Source organism: Salmo trutta, chromosome 34 (genome assembly GCF_901001165.1).
Source record: "Salmo trutta chromosome 34, fSalTru1.1, whole genome shotgun sequence".
Taxonomy (NCBI): domain Eukaryota; kingdom Metazoa; phylum Chordata; class Actinopteri; order Salmoniformes; family Salmonidae; genus Salmo; species Salmo trutta.
Window position 1 is genome coordinate 29,059,790 of NC_042990.1, and position 21,736 is coordinate 29,081,525.

The 21,736-nt window shown below is 42.9% G+C and overlaps 1 protein-coding gene across 4 annotated transcripts; it reads right to left on the reverse strand.

The window, feature by feature from the left end:
• Positions 1-1,140: 1,140 nt before the first annotated feature.
• gpnmb (glycoprotein (transmembrane) nmb) lies at positions 1,141-21,458 on the reverse strand. Of its 4 annotated transcripts, none has more exons than XM_029732499.1 (13): positions 21,288-21,458; positions 19,397-19,526; positions 15,711-15,848; positions 15,446-15,610; positions 15,177-15,350; positions 14,217-14,378; positions 9,443-9,754; positions 8,113-8,178; positions 7,740-7,982; positions 7,456-7,555; positions 7,075-7,298; positions 1,494-1,587; positions 1,141-1,350 (listed from the first exon to the last, which is right to left on the reverse strand). In XM_029732499.1, exons 2-13 carry the CDS (start codon positions 19,473-19,475, stop codon positions 1,197-1,199), a joined length of 1,911 nt encoding a protein of 636 aa, XP_029588359.1. In that variant the 5' UTR covers positions 19,476-19,526; positions 21,288-21,458; the 3' UTR covers positions 1,141-1,196. The 4 variants fall into 4 exon arrangements, with proteins under 4 accessions (XP_029588359.1, XP_029588360.1, XP_029588362.1 ...); XM_029732500.1 differs by having other exon boundaries at positions 1,494-1,584; positions 21,288-21,457; XM_029732502.1 differs by lacking the exons at positions 19,397-19,526; positions 21,288-21,458 and adding an exon at positions 16,612-16,795 and having other exon boundaries at positions 1,494-1,584.
• Between the last annotated feature and the right edge of the window lie 278 nt (positions 21,459-21,736).

Consider the following 21,736-nt stretch of genomic DNA (forward strand, 5'->3'; position numbering starts at 1 on the left):
GGTGGTATGAGGGCCCGACGTCCACAGGTGGGGGTTGTGCTCACAGCCCAACACCGTGCAGGACGTTTGGCATTTGCCAGAGAACACCAAGATTGGCAAATTCGCCACTGGCGCCCTGTGCTCTTCACAGATGAAAGCAGGTTCACACTGAGCACATGTGACAGACGTGACAGAGTCTGGAGACGCCGTGGAGAACGTTCTGCTGCCTGCAACATCCTCCAGCATGACCGGTTTGGCGGTGGGTCAGTCATGGTGTGGGGTGGCATTTCTTTGGGGGGCCGCACAGCCCTCCATGTGCTCGCCAGAGGTAGCCTGACTGCCATTAGGTACCGAGATGAGATCCTCAGACCCCTTGTGAGACCATATGCTGGTGCGGTTGGCCCTGGGTTCCTCCTAATGCAAGACAATGCTAGACCTCATGTGGCTGGAGTGAATTAGCAGTTCCTGCAAGAGGAAGGCATTGATGCTATGGACTGGCCCGCCCGTTCCCCAGACCTGAATCCAATTGAGCACATCTGGGACATCATGTCTCGCTCCATCCACCAACGCCACGTTGCACCACAGACTGTCCAGGAGTTGGCGGATGCTTTAGTCCAGGTCTTGGAGGAGATCCCTCAGGAGACCATCCGCCACCTCATCAGGAGCATGCCCAGGCGTTGTAGGGAGGTCATACAGGCACGTGGAGGCCACACACACTACTGAGCCTCATTTTGACTTGTTTTAAGGACATTACATCAAAGTTAGATCAGCCTATAGTGTGGTTTTCCACTTTAATTTTGAGTGTGACTCCAAATCCAGACCTCCATGGGTTGATAAATTGGATTTCCATTGATTATTTTTGTGTGATTTTGTTGTCAGCACATTCAACTATGTAAAGAAAAAAGTATTTAATAAGATTATTTCTTTCATTCAGATCTAGGATATGTTGTTTAAGTGTTCCCTTTATTTTTTTGAGCAGTATATATATATATATATATCTTTGTGATGCATTTATAAATGTGCTAAATGTATAATTTGTTACTAAAGAACCTCTAAGTAAAAACGTTAGCGCCTGTTCAGGATTATATAACGTTACAGAACATTCAGATATAAATGTATGGTGTAGAACAGATACTCAATATCCTAACTGACAGACTAGTGTAAGTTCTATTCATTTTATTTCGCTCTGCTTCCCTTCTGTAGTACCGACGGTGGGTCTACATGGGGCGTCTGTCCTTCAGCAGGCGACTCCTCTCCTCGTTGGTGGGGAATATGATCTCCCTCAGCCGGCCCATACGACCCCCGATCTCAACATGGACGCTGGCATCCTCCACAAGGGACTTCCTCACAGGTCTGTAGACCTTATAGCGCCTAGGGGAGAGAGAGAGATGGAGGGGATGGGGGGAAAGAGGGAAAGAGGACAGAGAAATGGCATAGAGAGGGAGGAGAGAGATCATGAGTAAGGGAAGATTGGTGATAGACGTGAGTGTGTGGAACACTGTGGCTTGACTTACTTGTAGACTATGAAGGCGATGAAGGCAAAGATGGCTACCAGGAGAGCACTGGAGGACAGGACAACCTCTGCAGCATGAGGAGCTTTATACACTACTAACAAAAAAAAGAGGGAAATGGACAGAGTGATAGAGTTGGATCGAGGAGAGGAAGGGAAAGAAGTAGAAAGAAGTGCAAAGAAGAGATGTAGGTATGAGACCAGGAGAGAAGGAAAGTACTTTAGTATCAGGTGCAAACTTAGCACAAGCACTATTAAATAAAACCTAGACAGGCACCTTTGGGTCGAAATGCCCCAAAGGAGACTGTTTTACCTATTTTTATCATGGAGAGAGAAATCCTGACAAAGGAGCAGGATATAGCCAACCCCATAAGGAGAAGGAGCTCTACCACGGTCTCATTCAGGAAATTCATCCAAACCACTTAAGGTCAGTACAGAGAGTATGTGCACTCTGGCGTATATATATTCTCAGTAAGGAAGCAAGAGCAACGTTTTGATCAGAGGAATAACAGTCAGAGGAAAACATGTGTTCAAAGAGAATAATTAGTTCAGTTTGAAGTCACGCATAGCTGACCAGAACTCCATTCAAGTTAACATTAAAGAACTACCTGAATCAGCAGATGATAGTGTTGTGACTGAGTTCCTGGCTAAAGCTAGATGTAAGGTGATGGGGAGAGTGATGAGGCGCATGATAAGATACAAGGGTCAATTTACAAACTGCTCCAATGGAGATCGTTTTGTATATGTTGAAGCAGCACCCATCATTCCTATAACACGGTCTGAAAGGATGGGCCCTCACTAAATCTTTTATGATGAACAAGGTCCTGTGCGTAGACAGGACTGGCTGACACAATCCCACACTAGAGGGGGTCAGGAGATGGTGGAGTACAGTCCTACTACACTGGACAACTTAAGGTGCATAAAGGAAACGTTTTCACACTGTGCAGGACAACAATCCTGTCCCCATGAGTAGGGCAGACGTATCATATATCTCAGCTGAAATGACTGAACGTGAGACTGAGGTTGAAGATGGTAATTCTTCGGCTCCCGAGAACAAAGACGGAGTGAATGAAACATTGGAGTTGGTACCTGGTGAGCTAGAGTCTGCAACAGTGACCTCTTATTCTTTTTCTTGGAATGAGAGGAAAAATGCTAAAAATGAAGCTGGGAAAGTGGCTACTCTCCTCATATATCTCTCATCATAACCCAATAGAAAACCTGGAGGTTAATAAGGGACCCCCGAAGGTGGTGCAACTCTCTGGGGAATACAAAAGAAGGCAGCCAAACATCAATGCTGGCCTTCATTCAAACAAACCAGAATTAACATACACCAAAGCGGCCCAGGGTACCAAGCTCCCAATCAGAGTCTGGAGTTAGGTCACCTGCAGAAAAAAAGGCTGATATGGAGGATGTAATTCTGGGAGAAGTGGAGAAAAGTCCCCCTAATTAGCCATCCAGAACAAAATCATTGATGAAGGATTGAAATAATCTATATTTGAGTAACCTATATTATCTGGGTCAGAGAAGGTTATTCTGTGTGTGAGCATAACTTCTGTCGCTACATGGCTTTTCAAGAGAATGAGCAATCTGCTGATAATTTCATTTTAATGCCAATTCTTGATACATGTCCCAAACAAAGCCCACCTTCAAGTCAGAAGCTCAGTTCCCTTAAACAGGTATTAGAAAACATTGTACCATGAAACTTTTTCAAACTGTTAATCAGGCTAAAATGCTCTGGGACCCTGGTTCCAAGCCTAGAGGAATATTGGGAGGTCATCTGAATATTCCTAGCATTATTTCTAAGAGTGAACAGGTAGAACATTTATTGAACGACTCCAAACTAGGTTTTCTGTTTCTCTGAGACATGGCTGAAAAAATCTTCTATTTCTGCCTTTAATGTCCTTGAAAGCCTATCCACCATACAAAGACTTATGACCCAGTTCACGATCCCTACGGCTTCCACTACATGTGGCCAGTCTTTAGGCATTGTTTCAGGCTTTTACTCTGAAAAATTAGGGAGAAACACCACTTTCAATGAGAGGACAGTGGAAATTTCCAGCGTGTGACCGGGAGCGCACCTTTCTTGTTTCTCCTTTTCTATTGACGAAGCTATTGTCTGGTTGAAATATGATCGATTATTTATGACAAAAACAACCTGAGGATTGATTATAAGCATCGTTTGACATGTTTCTATGAACTTTTATGGTACTTTTTTGATTTTGTCTTCATGCTGTGATCGCGCTTTGTTCCAACTTAATTACTGAACAAAATTGAGGTTTTTGGATATAAAGAGGGAATTTATCGAACAAAACAAACATTTATTGTGTAACTGGGAGTCTTGGGAGTGCTACCATATGAAGATCATCAAAGGTAAGTGATACATTTTACCGCTATTTCTGACTTTTGTTACTCCTCTTCTTGGCTGCTAACTGTTTGTAATGATTTGTCTGCTGGGCGCTGTTCTCAGATAATCGCATGGTTTGCTTTCGCCGTAAAGCCTTTATGAAATCTGACACAGCGGTTGGATTAACAAGAAGTTTCTTTCAGCTGGTGTATAACATTTGTATCTTTCATGTATGTTTATTATGAGAATTTCTGTTTTGTTGAGTTTCATGCTCTGCAATTTCACCGGATGTTGTTTGAGACAGTGGATTACTGAACAAAACGCGCTAACATAACGGAGGTTTTTGGATATAAAGAGGGACTTGACCGAACAAAACAAACATTTATTGTGTAACATGGAGTCTTGTGAGTGTAACCATATGAAGATCATCAAAGGTAAGTGATTCATTTTATTGCTATTTCTGACTTTTGTTACTTGTCTACTTGGCTGGTTACTGTTGGTAATGATTTGTCTGCTGGGCGCTGTTCTCAGATAATCGCATGGTTTGCTTTCGCCGTTGACACCGTTGTTGGATTAACAAGAAGTTAATCTTTAAACCGATGTATAACACTTATATGTTTCATGAATTTTTATAATGAGTATTTCTGTTTTTGAATTTGGCGCTCTGCAATTTTACTGGATGTTTGCCAGGTGGGACGGTAGCGTCCCACACCCCCTAGAGAGGTTAACACAGTGTCCAAAGGGACAATCTCTTCAGAAAGACAGGGTACTACAACAAGACATATTCTTCAAAGGACAAGAGAGATCTCTGCTGGGCAACCCAGCCTTCCATCTACGACCAATCTATCGAAGAGCAGCTCAGAGTAAATATTTCTTGCATTTTCCTTTTCCAAATGGGCGGTTATTTGGAATGCATAAGATTCTGTATTTACGATAGCATAGCTTCATAAGGTCCGATAGAGACCCAATCCTTTTGTTCCTCAGTCTTCCCGCGCTTTCATTCAAACCCAACCCCCTTTCTTTGTGTAACCAGCCATCATATCTGTTCCGTCCGCTAGGGACGTTTTCTTTTATGACATAATTACTAATCAATGTATGATCCATCCTGTGTATATGTAATTCTGTCATTATTTAGGTATTTAGTAAATAAACCACATTTTGTATTACTGATTCAACTTGTTAGCCAGGGTTTGTGAAGATAACCAAGAATTTTACGACGTTCAGATGAGACTTAATAAGGTGACGATTAATAATTGACTGCTATTGATATAAAAGATTACCAGGTCTTTAAGAGTTTATTCAGAAGACAACAGCTCTATAAACATTCTTCCGTTAGTTTAATCAGGTAATATTAATTACAGAGAAATTATTTTATAAAATAGCATGTCATATCACTTAATCCGGCATAGCAAGACACGACACCTGTTTTAAAATCTGGTGACCCAACACTGGTGGAAAATTACCGACCTATAAGCATGCTTCCAGTGCTATCAGAAGTAGCTGAAAGATGGATGGCTGATCATCTGACTGTGATCACCTCATTCAGGGCAACTCCATACATCAAATGCAATTTGGATTCAGAACTAACCATTCTACCGAAACAGCCAATTGCTATTTTCTGGAGTGCATTAAATCTAAACTGGACATAGGTGGTGATGTCAGTCTTTTTGGATCTTAAAAAGGCCTTTGATACTGTGAATCATGAGGTTCTCCTATCCAAACTATCCTACCTTAATGTGTCCACTGAAGTTATTAGTTGTATGTATTCCTATCTGACAAACAGAAGTCAAAGGGTTCGTCTGGGGGACACTCAGTCGGACTCTCTTTACTATAACACTGGGGCCCCAGAAGTGTCAATATTAGCCCCCCTTCTGTTTACCTTCTATAGAAATGATCTCACACTTGCTTGCCTACAAGTTAACATGCAGATGTATGCAGACGATACAGTTCTGTATGTACACTCCAAAAAATAGACAACTGGTTGTTAACAAGTTAACTTTAGCTATGGTCCATGTTTCTAAATGGATGACTAATTCTTGCCTGCATTTAAATATCGACAAGACTGTTTGTATGTACTTCTCTAAGAAATCCATTGATTCTTCCCGACCAGCTGTTCTTGTTAATGGGGAGAATCTGAAAGTTGGGTCTAACTTCAGGTATCTTGATGTCATTTTGGACTCCAACTCTACATTTAAGAAACATGTGAAGAAGGTGGTTAAGACAGTTAAGTTTGGATTATCCAACTTTAGGATTATAAGACCTTTCCTTCCTCTGGAGGCCACCAAACTATATATGCTATGATCTTCTCACATCTGAGATATTGCCTCACATGCTGGTCACAAGCAGGAACTACTATTCTGAAAACAATTGAATCACTCTACAAACACTTAAGATTTATGATAACAAACCAAACAGTTACCACCATTGTCATTTACAAACATAATTTATTTAGTCTGGATAGCTTTAAGCAGCATGTAGATGCAAGCCTTGTCTTTAAGATCCTGCATGGTCTTTCCCCTCCACCCCTATGCCGTCATGCTCAAGGAAAGCACCTCCAGGATAACAAGGGCAGTAACTAGACGGGTTTGCATTGTCCCTTTTCGACACAGTAAAATCAGTCAATCGGCCTTCTCTGTTAGAGCTACAGTATACTGGAATACAATGCCCATTTTCTTGAGAAGCTGCACTGATTATTGTACTTTTACATTTGAATTGAAAACATGGCTCAGATCTATCCAAACCTGTACGCATTAGTTATCTGTGCTTCCTCATATGTGAGATGACAGTTCATAATAATGTTGTTGTCGTTAGAATGATATTATTGGATGTAATGTATTGGTATTTTGTATTGTTTTAGTGAGTATGTGCATTGTGGCTGTATAATTGCCCTTAGCTGCCCTGAGACTACGGGTGCAAATTAGCTTTTGACTAACCCCAGCACATTTACATGGATGTTGCATTATTGTAATATTGATGTTGATTATTGCACATTGTCCCCTATAAAATAATTGTTTTTTTTTATAAAAAAAAATGAAAACCTCCAACTACGACTTGGACTTATCCACATGTTCACAACATTGCAGCAGACATTGCACAGTCAGGCATCAGATTGCTGTATCAGATGTGGTTAGCTAATTATCCTAAACATCTATCCAGACATTGTGAGATCTGGCAGACGTGTGTAAAGTAGTCCGCCTGCAACGCTGCCAATAGTACCTCAGGGTTTTTCCCTGTGACCTACCGGGTGTGTCAGGGTCAGTGTTGCTGATGGTGATGGTGGTGGTGGCGAGGGCCATACTGCTGGCATCCTCCAGGGTGATGTTGACACAGTAGACCCCCGGCTCCAGGAAGGTCCTCCGCAGGCGCACCTCGCAACCCAAAGACGGGGGCACGTCGTCACACACGATGTTCCTGACCTGGCGGCAGGAGGGGTCCGACACGATGGTGCAGGCTGAGGTGGGAGTGCTACGGGGGGAGAGGAGAAGTAGAGAGGTGATTATGGTAGATGGATGGGGAAACTATGGAGGGGTTTGTGTGCTAATATTCACAAATTACATTTTTCACTAGTGCCAAAAAAATTTCTGAGGGTTGCCTTAGCAATGTGTAATTGTATTCCACTCACCTGCCCAGGCACTTGACCAGGAAGCTGATGTCAGTGTTGGTCACCTTGGCAGCAGACACATCCACGATTCGATTGGCTGGCTGGCTGTTGATTAGGTGCTCTGTGATAGGGTAAAGCCCAAGTGATGTCATTTTCGAGTGTGCGTGAACTCATCAGCCAAATCTGTAATGTACAAGCTTTATATATTTGTATAGACTGACAAGTGATTAACTGAGGGGCTAACTGACTGACTATCTGACTTCACTGATTGTCATCAGTTTGACATCCCATTGTCATGCACCCACCAATGATGGTGATGTTGGTCTGGAAAGTTCCGTAGAGGTAGCGGAAGCAGTCGGTGGACGCCAGGTGTCTGTGACGGAGCTGGGCCATAGGGGTGGGGACAGCTGGCAGCAGCGAGGTCGGGTTGAACCCCTGGGTCACATCAGCCACCGTCGGGGGGAGGGGCTCTGTCGTCGGGAAGCCCGTTGTCCCGGGAACAGGTGTGTTGGGGCCCTTGGAGGTGGGTGTGGCAATGGTGACTGGCACTGGAAACGAGACAGTCGAATTTGGACAGTTTATGTCAGCTGAATAGAACTAAACTCACAAGAGAAAACATTTCCTCATACACTCTGGCAGACACTTCTATTCAATACACATTGAAGAGTTAACTCTTACCATAACCATGGGTTGTTTCCATTTTGCTAGTGATGGAGTGAGTGCCAGGGGGAGGTGTGGGGGCCGCTGAAGGAGAGAAAAATATATATGATACAACACTCCAAAGATGGACTTGAGGCTGCTGCTCAATCAGTCCAAAAAGCATGCTCCATTCCCCAACGGTGCATACCAAAAATCTCTGAAACTGGAAACACTTATCTCCCTCACTAGCTTTAAGCACCAGCTGTCAGAGCAGCTCCCAGATCACTGCACCTGTACATAGCCCATCTATAATTTAGCCCAAACTACTACCTCTTCCCCTACTGTATTTATTTGTTTTATTTATTTTGCTCCTTTGCACCATATTATTTATATTTTAACTTTGAACTTTCTTCAAACTACAAATCTACCATTCCAGTGTTTTTCTTGCTATACTTTATTTACTTTGCCACCATGGCATTTTTTTTGCCTTTACCTCCCTTATCTCACATCATTTGCTCACATTGTATATAGTCTTATTTTTTTTCTACTGCATCATTGATTGTATGTTGTTTTACTCCATGTGTAACTCTGTGTTTTTGTATGTTGTCGAACTGCTTGCTTTATCTTGGTGATAAGAGAATTATCTAATAAAGGTAAATGAATCAATAAACCATGATGAATTATTAGTCATACAGAATGGTTAATGAATAATCAATGTAATGATCAAAGTAGGGATAGATAAGTTTGATTAGTTCTGGAAAGTCCAGGAACCATGGGATAGGGAAAGAAATGTGTATATGCAATTACGAGGGACACCAGGAGACAGATGGTCCTGGGAGTAAAAGCTTCAAAGCATTTCTAACCTTGAGGGAAAGGAACAGGCGAGCTCGGGAGAGTGATAAAGAGTGTGAGAAGTTTGTGGGGGAAGCAGGTCACCAACAGTGTGTGTAAATGCATGTGCGTAAGAAAGCAAGAACTATATAATGACTGTTTTGTTATCCTGACCTCAGAACGTTCTCTGAATAAAGCTACAGAAACCTTTTGCAGAAAGCTGAGTCCTTGCCTAATTATTTTAACCCATTGTCTTACAAACCTTGGGCATTAGTCAAGGCGAATTGATTATTGATTATTAGCATCAAAGATATAAAATTCCTTTAACACTTGGCCAGGTCGCAATTGTAAATGAGAACTTGTTCTCAACTTGCCTACCTGGTTAAATAAAGCTGAAATAAAAAAATAATTCCAGGCATGTGTGGTAGTAGTACGGTGCAGGTGAAGCTCATTATTGTGTGTACTATGTACATACCTTCTTCTAGATTTGTGTACCTGTAGTATCCTCTGAAGTGAAGTGTGTGACTCGAGTGTGTACCTGTAGTTTGCGGCGAAGTAACACTCATCGGTGTTGGCGGGGGGCACGGGATCTTGATCGCTGCCTCCACCGTCAGCTTCACGTTGACTTTGCCGACCGCGCTGTAGGCATGCGTGGCCACGTTGCTATGGGTGACCAGCTGGTTGCCGTCCTTGAAGTCCCAGATGTAGTCGACGGCATCGGCAGTCTTCAGGTATTTACTGGGGTCGTGAACAGACCCACTGAACACCACATCCTCGCCACGCACAAACACGCTCGCCGACAGGTTGGATGCTGCCTTCTGGGAAATATTCACCGCCACTGGGATCTTGTCTGTGAAGGGGTAAGGGTTAATGAGAAACACTCAGACATGATGCATCCGTTAAGCTATACATTCTCTTCTGTACTTCTGCGTCCCTCTGAGGAAGGACCGGCTGATGTGTACGAGACAGACTATGGTTGCTTCCCAAATGTCACCCTTTTCGCTACGTACACTTTTAGGGGGGGGGGGGGAGCTACACTACATGTGGACACCTGCTCATCGAACATCTCATTCCAAAATCACGGACCTTTATAGAGTTGGTCCCTCCTTTGCTGCTATAACAGCCTCCACTCTTCTGGGAAGGCTTTCTACTAGATGTTGGAACATTGCAACAGGGACTTGCTTCCATCCAGCCACAAGAGCATTAGTGAGGTTGGGCACTGATGTTGGACGATTAGGCCTGGCTCGCAGTCGGCGGTCCAATTCAACCCAAAGGTGTTCGATGGGGTTGAGATCAGGGCTCTGTGCAGGACAGTCAAGTTCTTCCACACTAATCTCAACAAACCATTTCTGTATGGCCCTCGCTTTGTGCATTGTCAGAATTGTCATGCCGAAACAGGAAAGCGCTTTCCCCAAACTGTTGCCACAAAGTTGGAAGAACAGAATTGCCTAGAATGTAATTGTATGCTGTAGTAGCGTTAAGATTTCCCTTCATTGGAAGTAAGGTGCCTACCCCGAACCATGAAAAACAGCCCCAGACCATTATTCCTCCTCCACCAAACTTTACAGTTGGCACTTTGCATTGGAGCAGGTAGCGTTCTCCTGGCATCTGCCAAATCCAGATTTGTTTGTTGGACTGCCATATGGTGAAGCGTGATTCATCACTCAAGAGAACGTGTTTCCACTGCTAGGGCTGTGGTGGTCACAAAATTTTGTCAGTCGGTGATTGTCAAGCAAATAACTGTCGGTATCACTGTAATTGACCGTTAATTAACATAAACACATTTAGCATCTCAACTCATAGCTTACAAGTCACTGATGCAGAACTTTGGAACATCTACATTAAAAAGTCTAATAAATCCATGTAATATAGCCTACAACTTTACAATAAATCCATTATTTATTTTTGACAGGTCTAAAGAAGCATGATATGAAGAAAATGTAGTCTATTTCAGAAGAACAGAATAGCATACTCTGAGTTGTCCTTATGTTAGGTCCTGATCTGGCTATGCCAAATGGCTGTGGGCTACACTAGTTCATTTAGCAGACAAGATTTGCTTAGAATTCTGTGGAATTATTTTATAGTATGAATACAATTGAACAAAGCTGAATAAAAGAGAAAGGACATTTTCTCCAAACGATTTGAGGGAGTGTGCACATATTGCTATTCTGTGTTGAGCGGTTAATTTAGAGTTATTAATGTAACTCTAGGTTGTTTTACAAACGTTGGCCTATATGTTTAGATTTTTAATACATTGTAAGGCTGCACGATGATTTGAAAAACATTGCTTGAAAGGCATGAGCTCTGCTTTGTTTTTTGCGCAGGCAGTACACACTACATCAGTCACTCATTCACAATTTGACAAGGACTTGATAATGCCTCGAATTTCACGGCGTTATCCCCTTTGTGTGGCCGTAATGCACCCTAAGAAAATCCTTGCCTTTTGCGGCCAGTGGACATTGTGCCCTTCTCCCTGAGTGCTGAGCGCTCCGAATCACCTCACTCATATGGCTCTCCATCACATGAGCGGGTCTTTCTCACAGGCTACAAGTGAAGACAGACACATCGGGGATGCAACTGTGCGCGTCCTTATCCAATTCCGAGGTGCAAATTGACGATATTAGAAGAACTGTCAGCATTTACTTCTCGTCAGCCAACAAGATGAGTAGGCCTAACGAACAGCAAAAGCACTAGCCTATGTCAATCTACTATCCCCCATAGTACAAAAGTCAACCTATTATATTCTGTGTGAGAAATAAATATTCCAAACATAGTCTGGGACAGTTGTGGGATGCGTTAGATTCCAAATTAATACAACCACTAGCATTAAAAAACATGTTTAATGCAATGAGGCTGACGCAACAGATCAGAACGTTTAGCTTAAAATGTTGATGAACTATTAGGCAATTTCTTCACATTATAAGCGCAGCAATGGTCAGATGTACCATTAGCAGAAAACACCATTATCAAAGGTGACCACAAATGCAATTATGCATGTAATGCTTTTATTATAAAGATGCATTTTTATGATGTACATTTTCTTCCCCAAACTTGAAACTCATGTATGCCAGTTAGGCTATATACCCCTTGTAAAGCGAATTAATGTGCTTAATTTTAAGAAGTTTTTTGGCAACTTTAGTTGTGATACAAACCTTATCAAACCATGTAGGCTTATGGGCTAGGCTACATGAGGTGTGCGACTATGATTAGAAAAAGTAGCCCAAAAAAAGGCATTGTTTCTTAAGCTGGGCATTGTCCACAAGTGATAATATATAATTCACAAGTGATAGGCTAATATTGTCACCCATCAGACTATTCTTGATTTAATCTAGTATTTACATATATTAAATAATATATGTGTGAAATGTGTTTTGATTTACAATGGACCATTATCATGCATATGTATCGAAGCAGGGGCAGCAGGAAAAATACATGTAATCTATGCACTTAAATAGCGAATGGAGGACGCTTTTCATATGGTTCATTTTCATGCCAGCCAGGTAGGCTATACTCCGGTTGTAAATATAAGCAATGTGCTTAATATTAGGAAAGTTGAGAAATAAATATAGTAGGACTAGTCTATAGAAAGCTGATGGGATCCTCCTATTTTTAGTCGAGACCATCACTCATGCGCAACATGAGCACATGGGCTCTCATGAAGTGTTTGATTAGATTTTCGATTACATTTGCTTTGATATCAGAGTGATTAGAGGGACAATAGAGTGCTGAGTACCAGGAAGTTAGCAAGTTTGGTAGGCTACTAATGACCATCAGCAGCATCAACACTTGGAGAAGCCTAATTACCGTGACTAAACGGTCATGTTGAATTTGACTGCCTTCATGACATGTGACCGCCGGTGTGGTGGTAATACGGTCACCGCAACAACCCTATCCACTGCTCCAAAGTCCAATGGCGGTAGGCTTTACACCACTCCAGCCAACACTTGGCATTGCGCATGGTGATCTTAGGTTTGTGTGCGGCTTCTCGGCCATGGAAACCCACTTCATGAGGCTTCCGACGAACAGTTCTTGTGCTGATGTTGCTTCCAGACGCAGTTTGGAACTCGAAATGAGTGTTGATACCGAGGTCAGACGATTTTTCAGCTTCAGCACTCGGCGGTCCCGTTCTGTGAGCTTGTGTGGCCTACCACTTTGCGGCTGAGCCGTTGTTGCTCCTAGAAGATTCCATTTCACAATAACAGCACTTACAGCTGACAGGGGCAGCTCTTTAGTATGAGCTCTTAGTATGGGCCATTCTACTACCAATTTTTGTCTATGGAGATTGCATGGTTGTGTGCTCAATGTTATACACCTGTCAGCAACAGGTGTGGCTGAAATAGCCGAAACCACTAATTGAAAGGGGTGTCCACATACTTTTGAGTATGTAGTGGCCTCCCGAGTGGCTCAGTGGTCTAAGGCACTGTGCTAGTTGTGCCACTAGAGAACCTGGTTCGAGTCCAGGCTCGGCCGCGACCAGGAGACCCATGGGACGGCGCACAATTGGCTCAGGTTTGGGTGGCAGGGATGTTCCTGTCCAATCGCGTACTAGCGACTCCTGTGGTGGCCCGGGCGCAATGCATGCTGACACGGTCGCCAGGTGTATGGTGCTTCCTCCGACACATTAGTGCGGCTGGCTTCCGGGTTGAGTGGGCGTTGTGTCAAGAAGCAGTGCGGCTTGGCTGGGTTGTGTTTCGGAGGACACACGGCTCTCGACCTTCGCCTCTCCCGAGTCTGTACGGGAGTTGCAGCGATGGGACAGGACAGTAACTACCAATTGGGGAAGGGGTAAAATAATACAATTTTTAAAAGAATGTAGCGTATCTAGAACTTAAAAAGGTTATTTGGCTGTCCCCATAAGAGAACCCTTTGAAGAACCCCCCTTTTGGGTTCCGTGTAGAACCCTTCTCACAGATCCTACCTAGAACCGAAAAGCGTTCTAATTAGAAAAAAAAGGGTTCTCCTATGGGGACAACCGAAGAACCTCTTTAAAACCTTTTTTCTAAGAGTGTTGTGCACTACATAGTGCATTACATAGGGGTCTGGTCAAAAGTAGTGCACTATATAGGGAATAGGGTGCCTTTTGGGACACACAATCGGCCTTTGTTCCAATCAACAAAATTCTTAACTGTCACAAAAGATTTGAATAAGTGAAAGCAACAAAGCACTAAATCTCCACCTGACTAAGGGCTTGGTGTCCTATAAGATGTACAGGGGGAAGGAACGATAGTAGATGGGAGGAAGAAAGGTTGTGGATTGAGACCCGTCCCATTGATGCTTTGGGAATAGACATGAAGTGTATACAGGGGACTCACCCGTGACGAAGAAGACGGTCTTGTCTGTGGCCAGGGGGCTGTACTTCCTGCGCTCACGTTTCCTGTACACCATGACTTCTATCAGCTCTGGCCCCAGAGTGATGTCACTGGTGTTCACTGTCAGGGTGGAGGAGGAGCCATCACACGTCTCAGAGTACTGACCTGAGAGAGGGATGGAGGGAGTGAGGGAGAGGTGGAGGGAGGGAGGTGGAGAGGGAGGGCAGAGAGAGTTTCAGCAATAGCAGATCTCCATCTCTCTCAGCACCTGCCTCCTCACCTTTCCCCACTTTTAAAGCTGCAATATGAAACCTTTTAGAAATGTGAGTTATAGATCTGTCATTCTTATTGAAAGCAAGTCTAAGAAGCAGATTTGTCCAATGTGCACTATTTATATGCTTTGTTTTTGTGTCTTACTTTCGGTTTTGTATACCAGCTTCAAACAGCTGAAAATAAAATATTTTTGGTTATGGAAAATATATTTCACCGCGGTTTAAATGGTACAATGATTCTCTACACTGTTGTTTTGTCACATTAACTGAAATAAGGGAAAGGGGGATACCTAGTCAGTTGTACAACTGAATGCCTTCAATTGAAATGCGTCTTTCGCATTTAACCCAACCCCTCTGAATCAGAGAGGTGCAGGGGGCTGCCTTAATCGACATCCACATTTTCGGCGCCCAGGGAACAGTGGGTTAACTGCCTTGCTTGAGGGGCAGAACGACTGATTTTTACCTTGTCAGCTTGGGGATTCCATCCAGCAACCTTTCGGTTACTGGCTCAACGCTCTAACCTAGGCAAACTATTAGAATTTTAGCAACCAGGAAATGGCAGAGTGATTTCTGCATAGTGCATCTTTGATAGAGCACATATAATTGAAGACATTGTGCGTGCATGTGTGTGTTACTTTATGACTGTGTGCATGAGCATGTCCATGACTGATTGTGTTTGAGTGAGACTTACCCATGGAGTGCCATACGTAGACGTAGCCCTTGTGTCTCCAGTCGTTGCTCTGAGGGAAGGGTTTCCCGTCTGGGAAGACGTTACATCTCTTCAGGTCAGTACACTTTCCAAAGCCGTAGTCATCTAGCCAGGAGGTCCAGTTAAACACATAGCCATGCTTCAGCTGACCGTTAGCTGACCAGGGGAGGGGAGAGTTACAGTCAATACTGAAGTTATCAGATATTACGTGAATGTGTGTGTGTGCATGTAGAGTGGTTTGTGGGAAGCACCTGAGGCCTCCAGCTCCACACCATCCGGACAATGCTCATCCCACACCAGCTCCCCATTGGCATCCTCCTTCTGACACGGTGGGTACTCTAGCTTGGCGGTAAATGACACCATAGAGCCAATGATCGCAGGACTGTCACTGGTCAGTCGAACTTTGACGGGCTGACCTGGATAGGTGTGTGAAAATAGTGGATAGCCAAATGTTTTAAAGGAGGAACGTTATAACATTTCCCTGCATAATTTGACAAGGTCAGTGGTGGTGCTCACCTTTCCGCCGCGTTAGTTCCTTGGGACTGAAGGGTGGGTAAAGATAATCATCCCACGGGTTACCGTCTGGGTTCCAACCGGGGATCGGTGGAAACTTCATCGATACTGAATGCTTATGAGGGAACATGTCCCGGTAAGCTGAGAGAGAGAGAGTAAATGTTTGTTTTGAGATGTATAGACTAAAATGGTGCTTTTAAAAACGTATATTGGAAAATGCTGCCTAATGTGAGAGTTCTAATGTAAGCTTATTGTATTAATTCGTTGAAACCAGCCTATTTCCATAACCATAATAAACGGTCATATTCTAGACACAGACTACAATAGATTTAGTTCAAAAATATTTTGTATACCGTTGGAAAACCTATCCAGGAAATTATATTCACAAGACGCATCTACTAGTGCACGCGCGTAAATGGCATAATTGGGCTCATGGGACTGAGACTGACAAGACAAGCGCGCGGATATTGGCAACGCAATAACAGCCCGCGCACCTCTCTGACATTCTTAGGAGATGACCAAGGTCAGATGAAAACAATTCAAGTCCGGAGCGTTCATTTTTACTTGTAAAACGTAATTTGTAAACCACAGGTGTAAACGGAGAAAAATAACAATACATTTCAATTCCATGCATAGCCTATGTGAAATTATTTCGACCTATAGCCTAGTCCTTTGAAAGAGTTGACTGATTGCATTATTAAACCTTTATAGGCTAAAGGGGGAAAATATACAACGATCCGCATAACAAGTATCAAACAAGAATGTAGGCTTACAATCATCCCTATATTATTTAAATTATTCATTTGCCAACAAATTATGCTTAATCTGCATCCAAGCATTTTATTCCACAAACCTGATTGGTAGGTACAGCTGAGACCCAAAAAGCAACCAAAACTTTACTTACTTTTGAGTCCATTTGCTTGAGAAACGAAAAAAGCGCAAGCCAGAACACAGACATAATGCAATCCTTCCATTTCGACCTGGAGAAAAAGCTGCAACTATCTCCACACAACCCCAAAGATATTGCTGCTCACGCTGACCCCACCAAACACATAACTGCTCCCACGCGCACCTATTCTCCCTTTCTTCCCCGCGTGCCCGGAGTTCCATAATTTAATGGAGGGATGCATGCACGCGCAAACATGTGACGTTGATAACAAGATGCATCTCATCCTTCATTAGGTCGCGCGCTTCATGTGAACCGTCTCAATCCCCACCGCTCTCCTCTGTCCTGTCCCGTCCAGTGAGTGAGAAGTTTACATATACTCAAATAATATTTGGTAGCATTGCCTTTAAATTGTTTAACTTCGGTCAAATGTTTCGGGTAGCCTTCCACAAGCTTCCCACAATAAGTTGGGTGACCAGAGGACAGTATAGGACAGTAGTGCGAAAAAATAAACAACGTTTTAGATGCATGCCAATTATTATTTTTTTGCACCACCAAGATTTACATGCTAAAATTAATACATTAATTGCACCATAACGGTGACAAACAGTGCCCATAAACTCTTAGGGCCTATATAAAGCTGTCCCAACAGAAGAGCTTTATTTTCAGCACCATGGAGTGAATCCTTAACATCGCTACACCTGGTTATCAGCAGAGCCTTGTCTGGCTGGGAAACTGTTCATTCAGCCTCATTTACTGCCTTTTAAAAAACATAGCTGATATGGCTGACTTGCTTATTAAACAAATGTGGTTTCTACTGACAATTGAGATGTACTAACTATGGCATAAGGGGCCGACGAGCGGGTAAGAGGCAATCCGTAATTTCGATTAAGACATTAATGAGCGAGCTAGGACCGATGTAGTCAATATAACTATTTGTTCAGCACTTTTGAAATGTACAGCGGCAGAATTCAGAATATGGGCCGTTCTTACAGTATTCTCCCTGTACACCAAGTCAGAACAGTATGATAAATAAAGGGGGCATATAAGCAGACAATGAAAGCTCTTATAATATTCAATCATTACATTTCTCTAAAACAGGCTATAGGCTACATGTGCAGCACCAAGTCAGAACATTAGGCTAAGTTATGAAAGGGATCAAATTATTAGGGTGAGGCACATAGGGTACTAAGAACTTACTACACAACATACACTTAGTACTTTCTTAGCTACAGTATACATACAGTTGAAGTCGGAGGTTTACATACACCTTAGCCAAATACATTTAAACTCCGTTTTTCACAATCCCTGACATTTAATCCTTGTAAACATTCCCTGTCTTAGGTCAGTTCGGATCACCACTTTATTTTAAGAATGTGAAATGTCAGAATAATAGTAGAGAGAATGATTTATTTCAGCTTTTATTTTTTTCATCACATTCCCAGTGGGTCAGAAGTTTACATACACTCAATTAATATTTGGTAGCATTGCCTTTAAATTGTTTAACTTGGGTCAAATGTTTCAGGTAGCCTTCCACAAGCTTCCCACAATACGTTGGGTGAATTTTGGCCCATTCCTCCTGACAGAGCTGGTGTAACTGAGTCAGGTTTGAAGACCTTGCTCGCACACGCTTTTTCAGTTCTGCCCACACATTTTCTATAGGATTGAGGTAAGGGCTTTGTGATGGCTACTCCAATACCTTGACTTTGTTGTCCTTAAGCCATTTTGCCACAACTTTGGAAGTATGCTTGGGGTCATTGTCCATTTGGAAGACCCATTTGCGACCAAGCTTTAACTTCCTGACTGATGTCTTGAGATGTTGCTTCAATATATCCACATAATTTTACATCCTCATGCTGCCATCTATTTTGTGAAGTGCACCAGTCTCTCCTGCAGCAAAGCACCCCCACAACATGATGCTGCCACCTCTGTGCTTCACGGTTGGGATGGTGCTCTTCGGCTTGCAAGCATCCCCCTTTTTCCTCCAAACATAACGATGGTCATTATGGCCAAACAGTTCTATTTTTGTTTCATCAGACCAGAGGACATTTCTCCAAAAGTACGATCTTTGTCCCCATGTGCAGTTGCAAACCGTAGTCTGGCTTTTTTTATGGCAGTTTTGTAGCAGTGGCTTCTTCCTTGCTGAGTGGCCTTTCAGGTTATGGCGATATAGGATTCGTTTTACTGTGGATATGGATACTTTTGTACATGTTTCCTCCAGCATCTTCACAAGGTCCTTTGCTGTTGTTCTGGGATTGATTTGCACTTTTCGCACTAAAGTACGTTCATCTCTAGGACACACCGCTCCTTCCTGAGCGGTATGACGGCTGAGTGGTCCCATGGTGTTTATACTTGCATACTATTGTTTGTACAGATGAACGTGTTACCTTCAGGCATTTGGAAATTTCTCCCAAGGATTAGCCAGACTTGAGAAGGTCTACAATTTTTTACTGAGGTCTTGGCTGATTTCTTTTGGAATTCTGTAATTATCCAAGCTGTTTTATAGGCACAGTCAACTTAGTGTATGTAAACTTCTGACCCACTGGAATTGTGATACAGTGAATTATAAGTGAAATAATCTGTCTCTGAACATTTGTTGTAAAAATTACTTGTGTCATGCACAAAGTAAATGTCCTAACCAACTTGCCAAAACTATAGTTTGTTAACAAGACATTTGTGGAGTGGTTGAAAAACGAGTTTTAATGACTCCAACCTAAGTGTATGTAAACTTCCGACTTCAACTGCATCTCCCTGGCATATTACATACTTTATGCAGCAGCATTCAATACATTTTTGTACTTACCTTGTGCTGTGCTCACTTGAACAGGAAGTTCTCGTGGCTGTTCTTCTTGTGGACAAATTTTGTCATCAAACTTTGACATCAACGTCTGGCATTCTCTTGATTTATGGTGCTGTCATTACACCTGGGAACTCTGAAAAAAACAGGGTTGAATCATGATGTCTGTGATCTTCAGGTCAGAGCTCTAGAAAGAGTCCTGCAATCCTGACAGTTTTGGAGTAGAAATGGTCTATAATTGATTGATGATGATGGAGACGATGATTTGATTGGCCAGTGAAGTTGAGTAGGCTACCTACTCTGCGTGTTCTCGTCAATATAGTCAATAATTTGGGCAACAGTCCGGCCTTCACATGGTGGTGTCTGATGAACCTTTAAATTATACTCTACTAACATCGTTTTTGACAAGATAAGCATCCAATCTAATCACCCTATCCTTCCTCAGTCAGACTCAATGTGTCATCCTTCCTCAATCAAAATATGAACTGGGATCATATAGGACCAAAAACAGAGATGGGGGGGAGCTCACACTTACTTGTCTGAGGCCAAACCACACGACTAACAAAATTGTACACTTTATGGAACGCAAACAATCACTATGTAATCCTGGAATATCCAAGGCCTGGCGTCATCTGCGTTTGGCCTAAAAAGCAGGAACCTGGACTTCACCAAAAAATTTGAAATACAGACGTTGTCATCCTACAAGAAACATGGTATAGAGGAGATGGACTCACTGGTTGCCCTCTAGGTTACAGAGAGCTGGTAGTCCCATCCACCAAACTACCAGGTGGTATAGAGGAGATGTACCCACTGGTTGCCCTCTAGGTTACAGAGAGCTGGTAGTCCCATCCACCAAACTACCAGGTGGTAAAGAGGAGATGGACCCACTGGTTGCCCTCTAGGTTACAGAGAGCTGGTAGTCCCATCCACCAAACTACCAGGTGGTATAGAGGAGATGGACCCACTGGTTGCCCTCTAGGTTACAGAGAGCTGGTAGTCCCATCCACCAAACTACCAGGTGTGAAACAGGGAAGGGACTCAGGGGGTGTGCTAATTTGGTATAGAGTAGACCTAACTCACTCTATTGAATTTAAAAAAAACAGGACATTTTACATTTGGCTAGAAATTCTAAAGGAAATTATCTCAACAGAGAAAAATGTCCTCCTGTGTGCTACCTACTGTATATCCCCCCACTAGAATCCCTACACTTTAATGATGACAGCTTCTCCATCCTGGAGGGGGAAATCAATCATTTCCAGGCCCAGGGACATGTACTAGTCTGTGCCAACCTAAATTCCACAACTGGACAAGAACCTGACACCCTCAGCACACAGGAGGACAAACACCTACCTGGAGGTGACAGCATTCCCTCGCCCATATGCCCTAGGCACAACTACGACAACATAACCAACAAAAACCGGTCACAATTCCTGCAGATCTGTCATACGCTGGGTATGTACATAGTCAATGGTAGGCTTTGAGGGGACTCCTACGGTAGGTACAACTATAGCTCATCTATTGGCAGTAGTACTGAAGACTACTTTATCACTGACCTCAACCCAGAGTCTCTCAGAGTGTTCACAGTCAGCCCACTGACACTCCTATCAAATCACAACAAAATCACAGTCCACTTGAACAGAGCAATACTCAATCATGAGGCATCAAAGCCAAGGCAACGGAATAATATTAGGAAATGCTATAGTTGAAAGGAAAGTTGTCACGCCCTGACCATAGAAAGCCTTTGGTTCTCTATGGTGTTTAGGTCAGAGCGTGACTAGGGGGTGTTCTAGTCATTGTATTTCTATGTTGGTGGTTTGTATGGTTCCCAATTAGAGGCAGCTGGTAATCGTTGCCTCTAATTGGGGATCATATTTAGGAAGCCCTTTCTCCCACCTACCTTGTGGGATGTTGTTTTGTTGAGTGCTGATGTGCGCTCTGTTTGTTCACGGTCGGTGTTTGTTTATTGTTTGTTGTAGTTTCACTTTGGATTAAAAGTATCTGGAACTCAAATCACGCTGCGCCTTGGTCCGTCTTTTCTCACGATCGTGACAAAAGTAGTGTGGAAACCTACCAAAAAACAATTAGGCAACAACAAATTCAATCATTTTAGACAACTTCCTGGACAAAATGTTTCACTGTAATAGTGAAGCTGTAAACTTGTCAGTAGAAAATCTAAACAGTATATTTGACCTTTCAGCTTCCTTATCAAATCTAAACATTTCAAGCAGACAACCTAAGAAAATTAACAACAATGACAAATGGTTTGATGGAGAATGCAAAACCTAAGAAAGAAATTGAGAAACCTATCCAACCAAAAACACAGAGACCCAGAAAACCTGAGCCTAC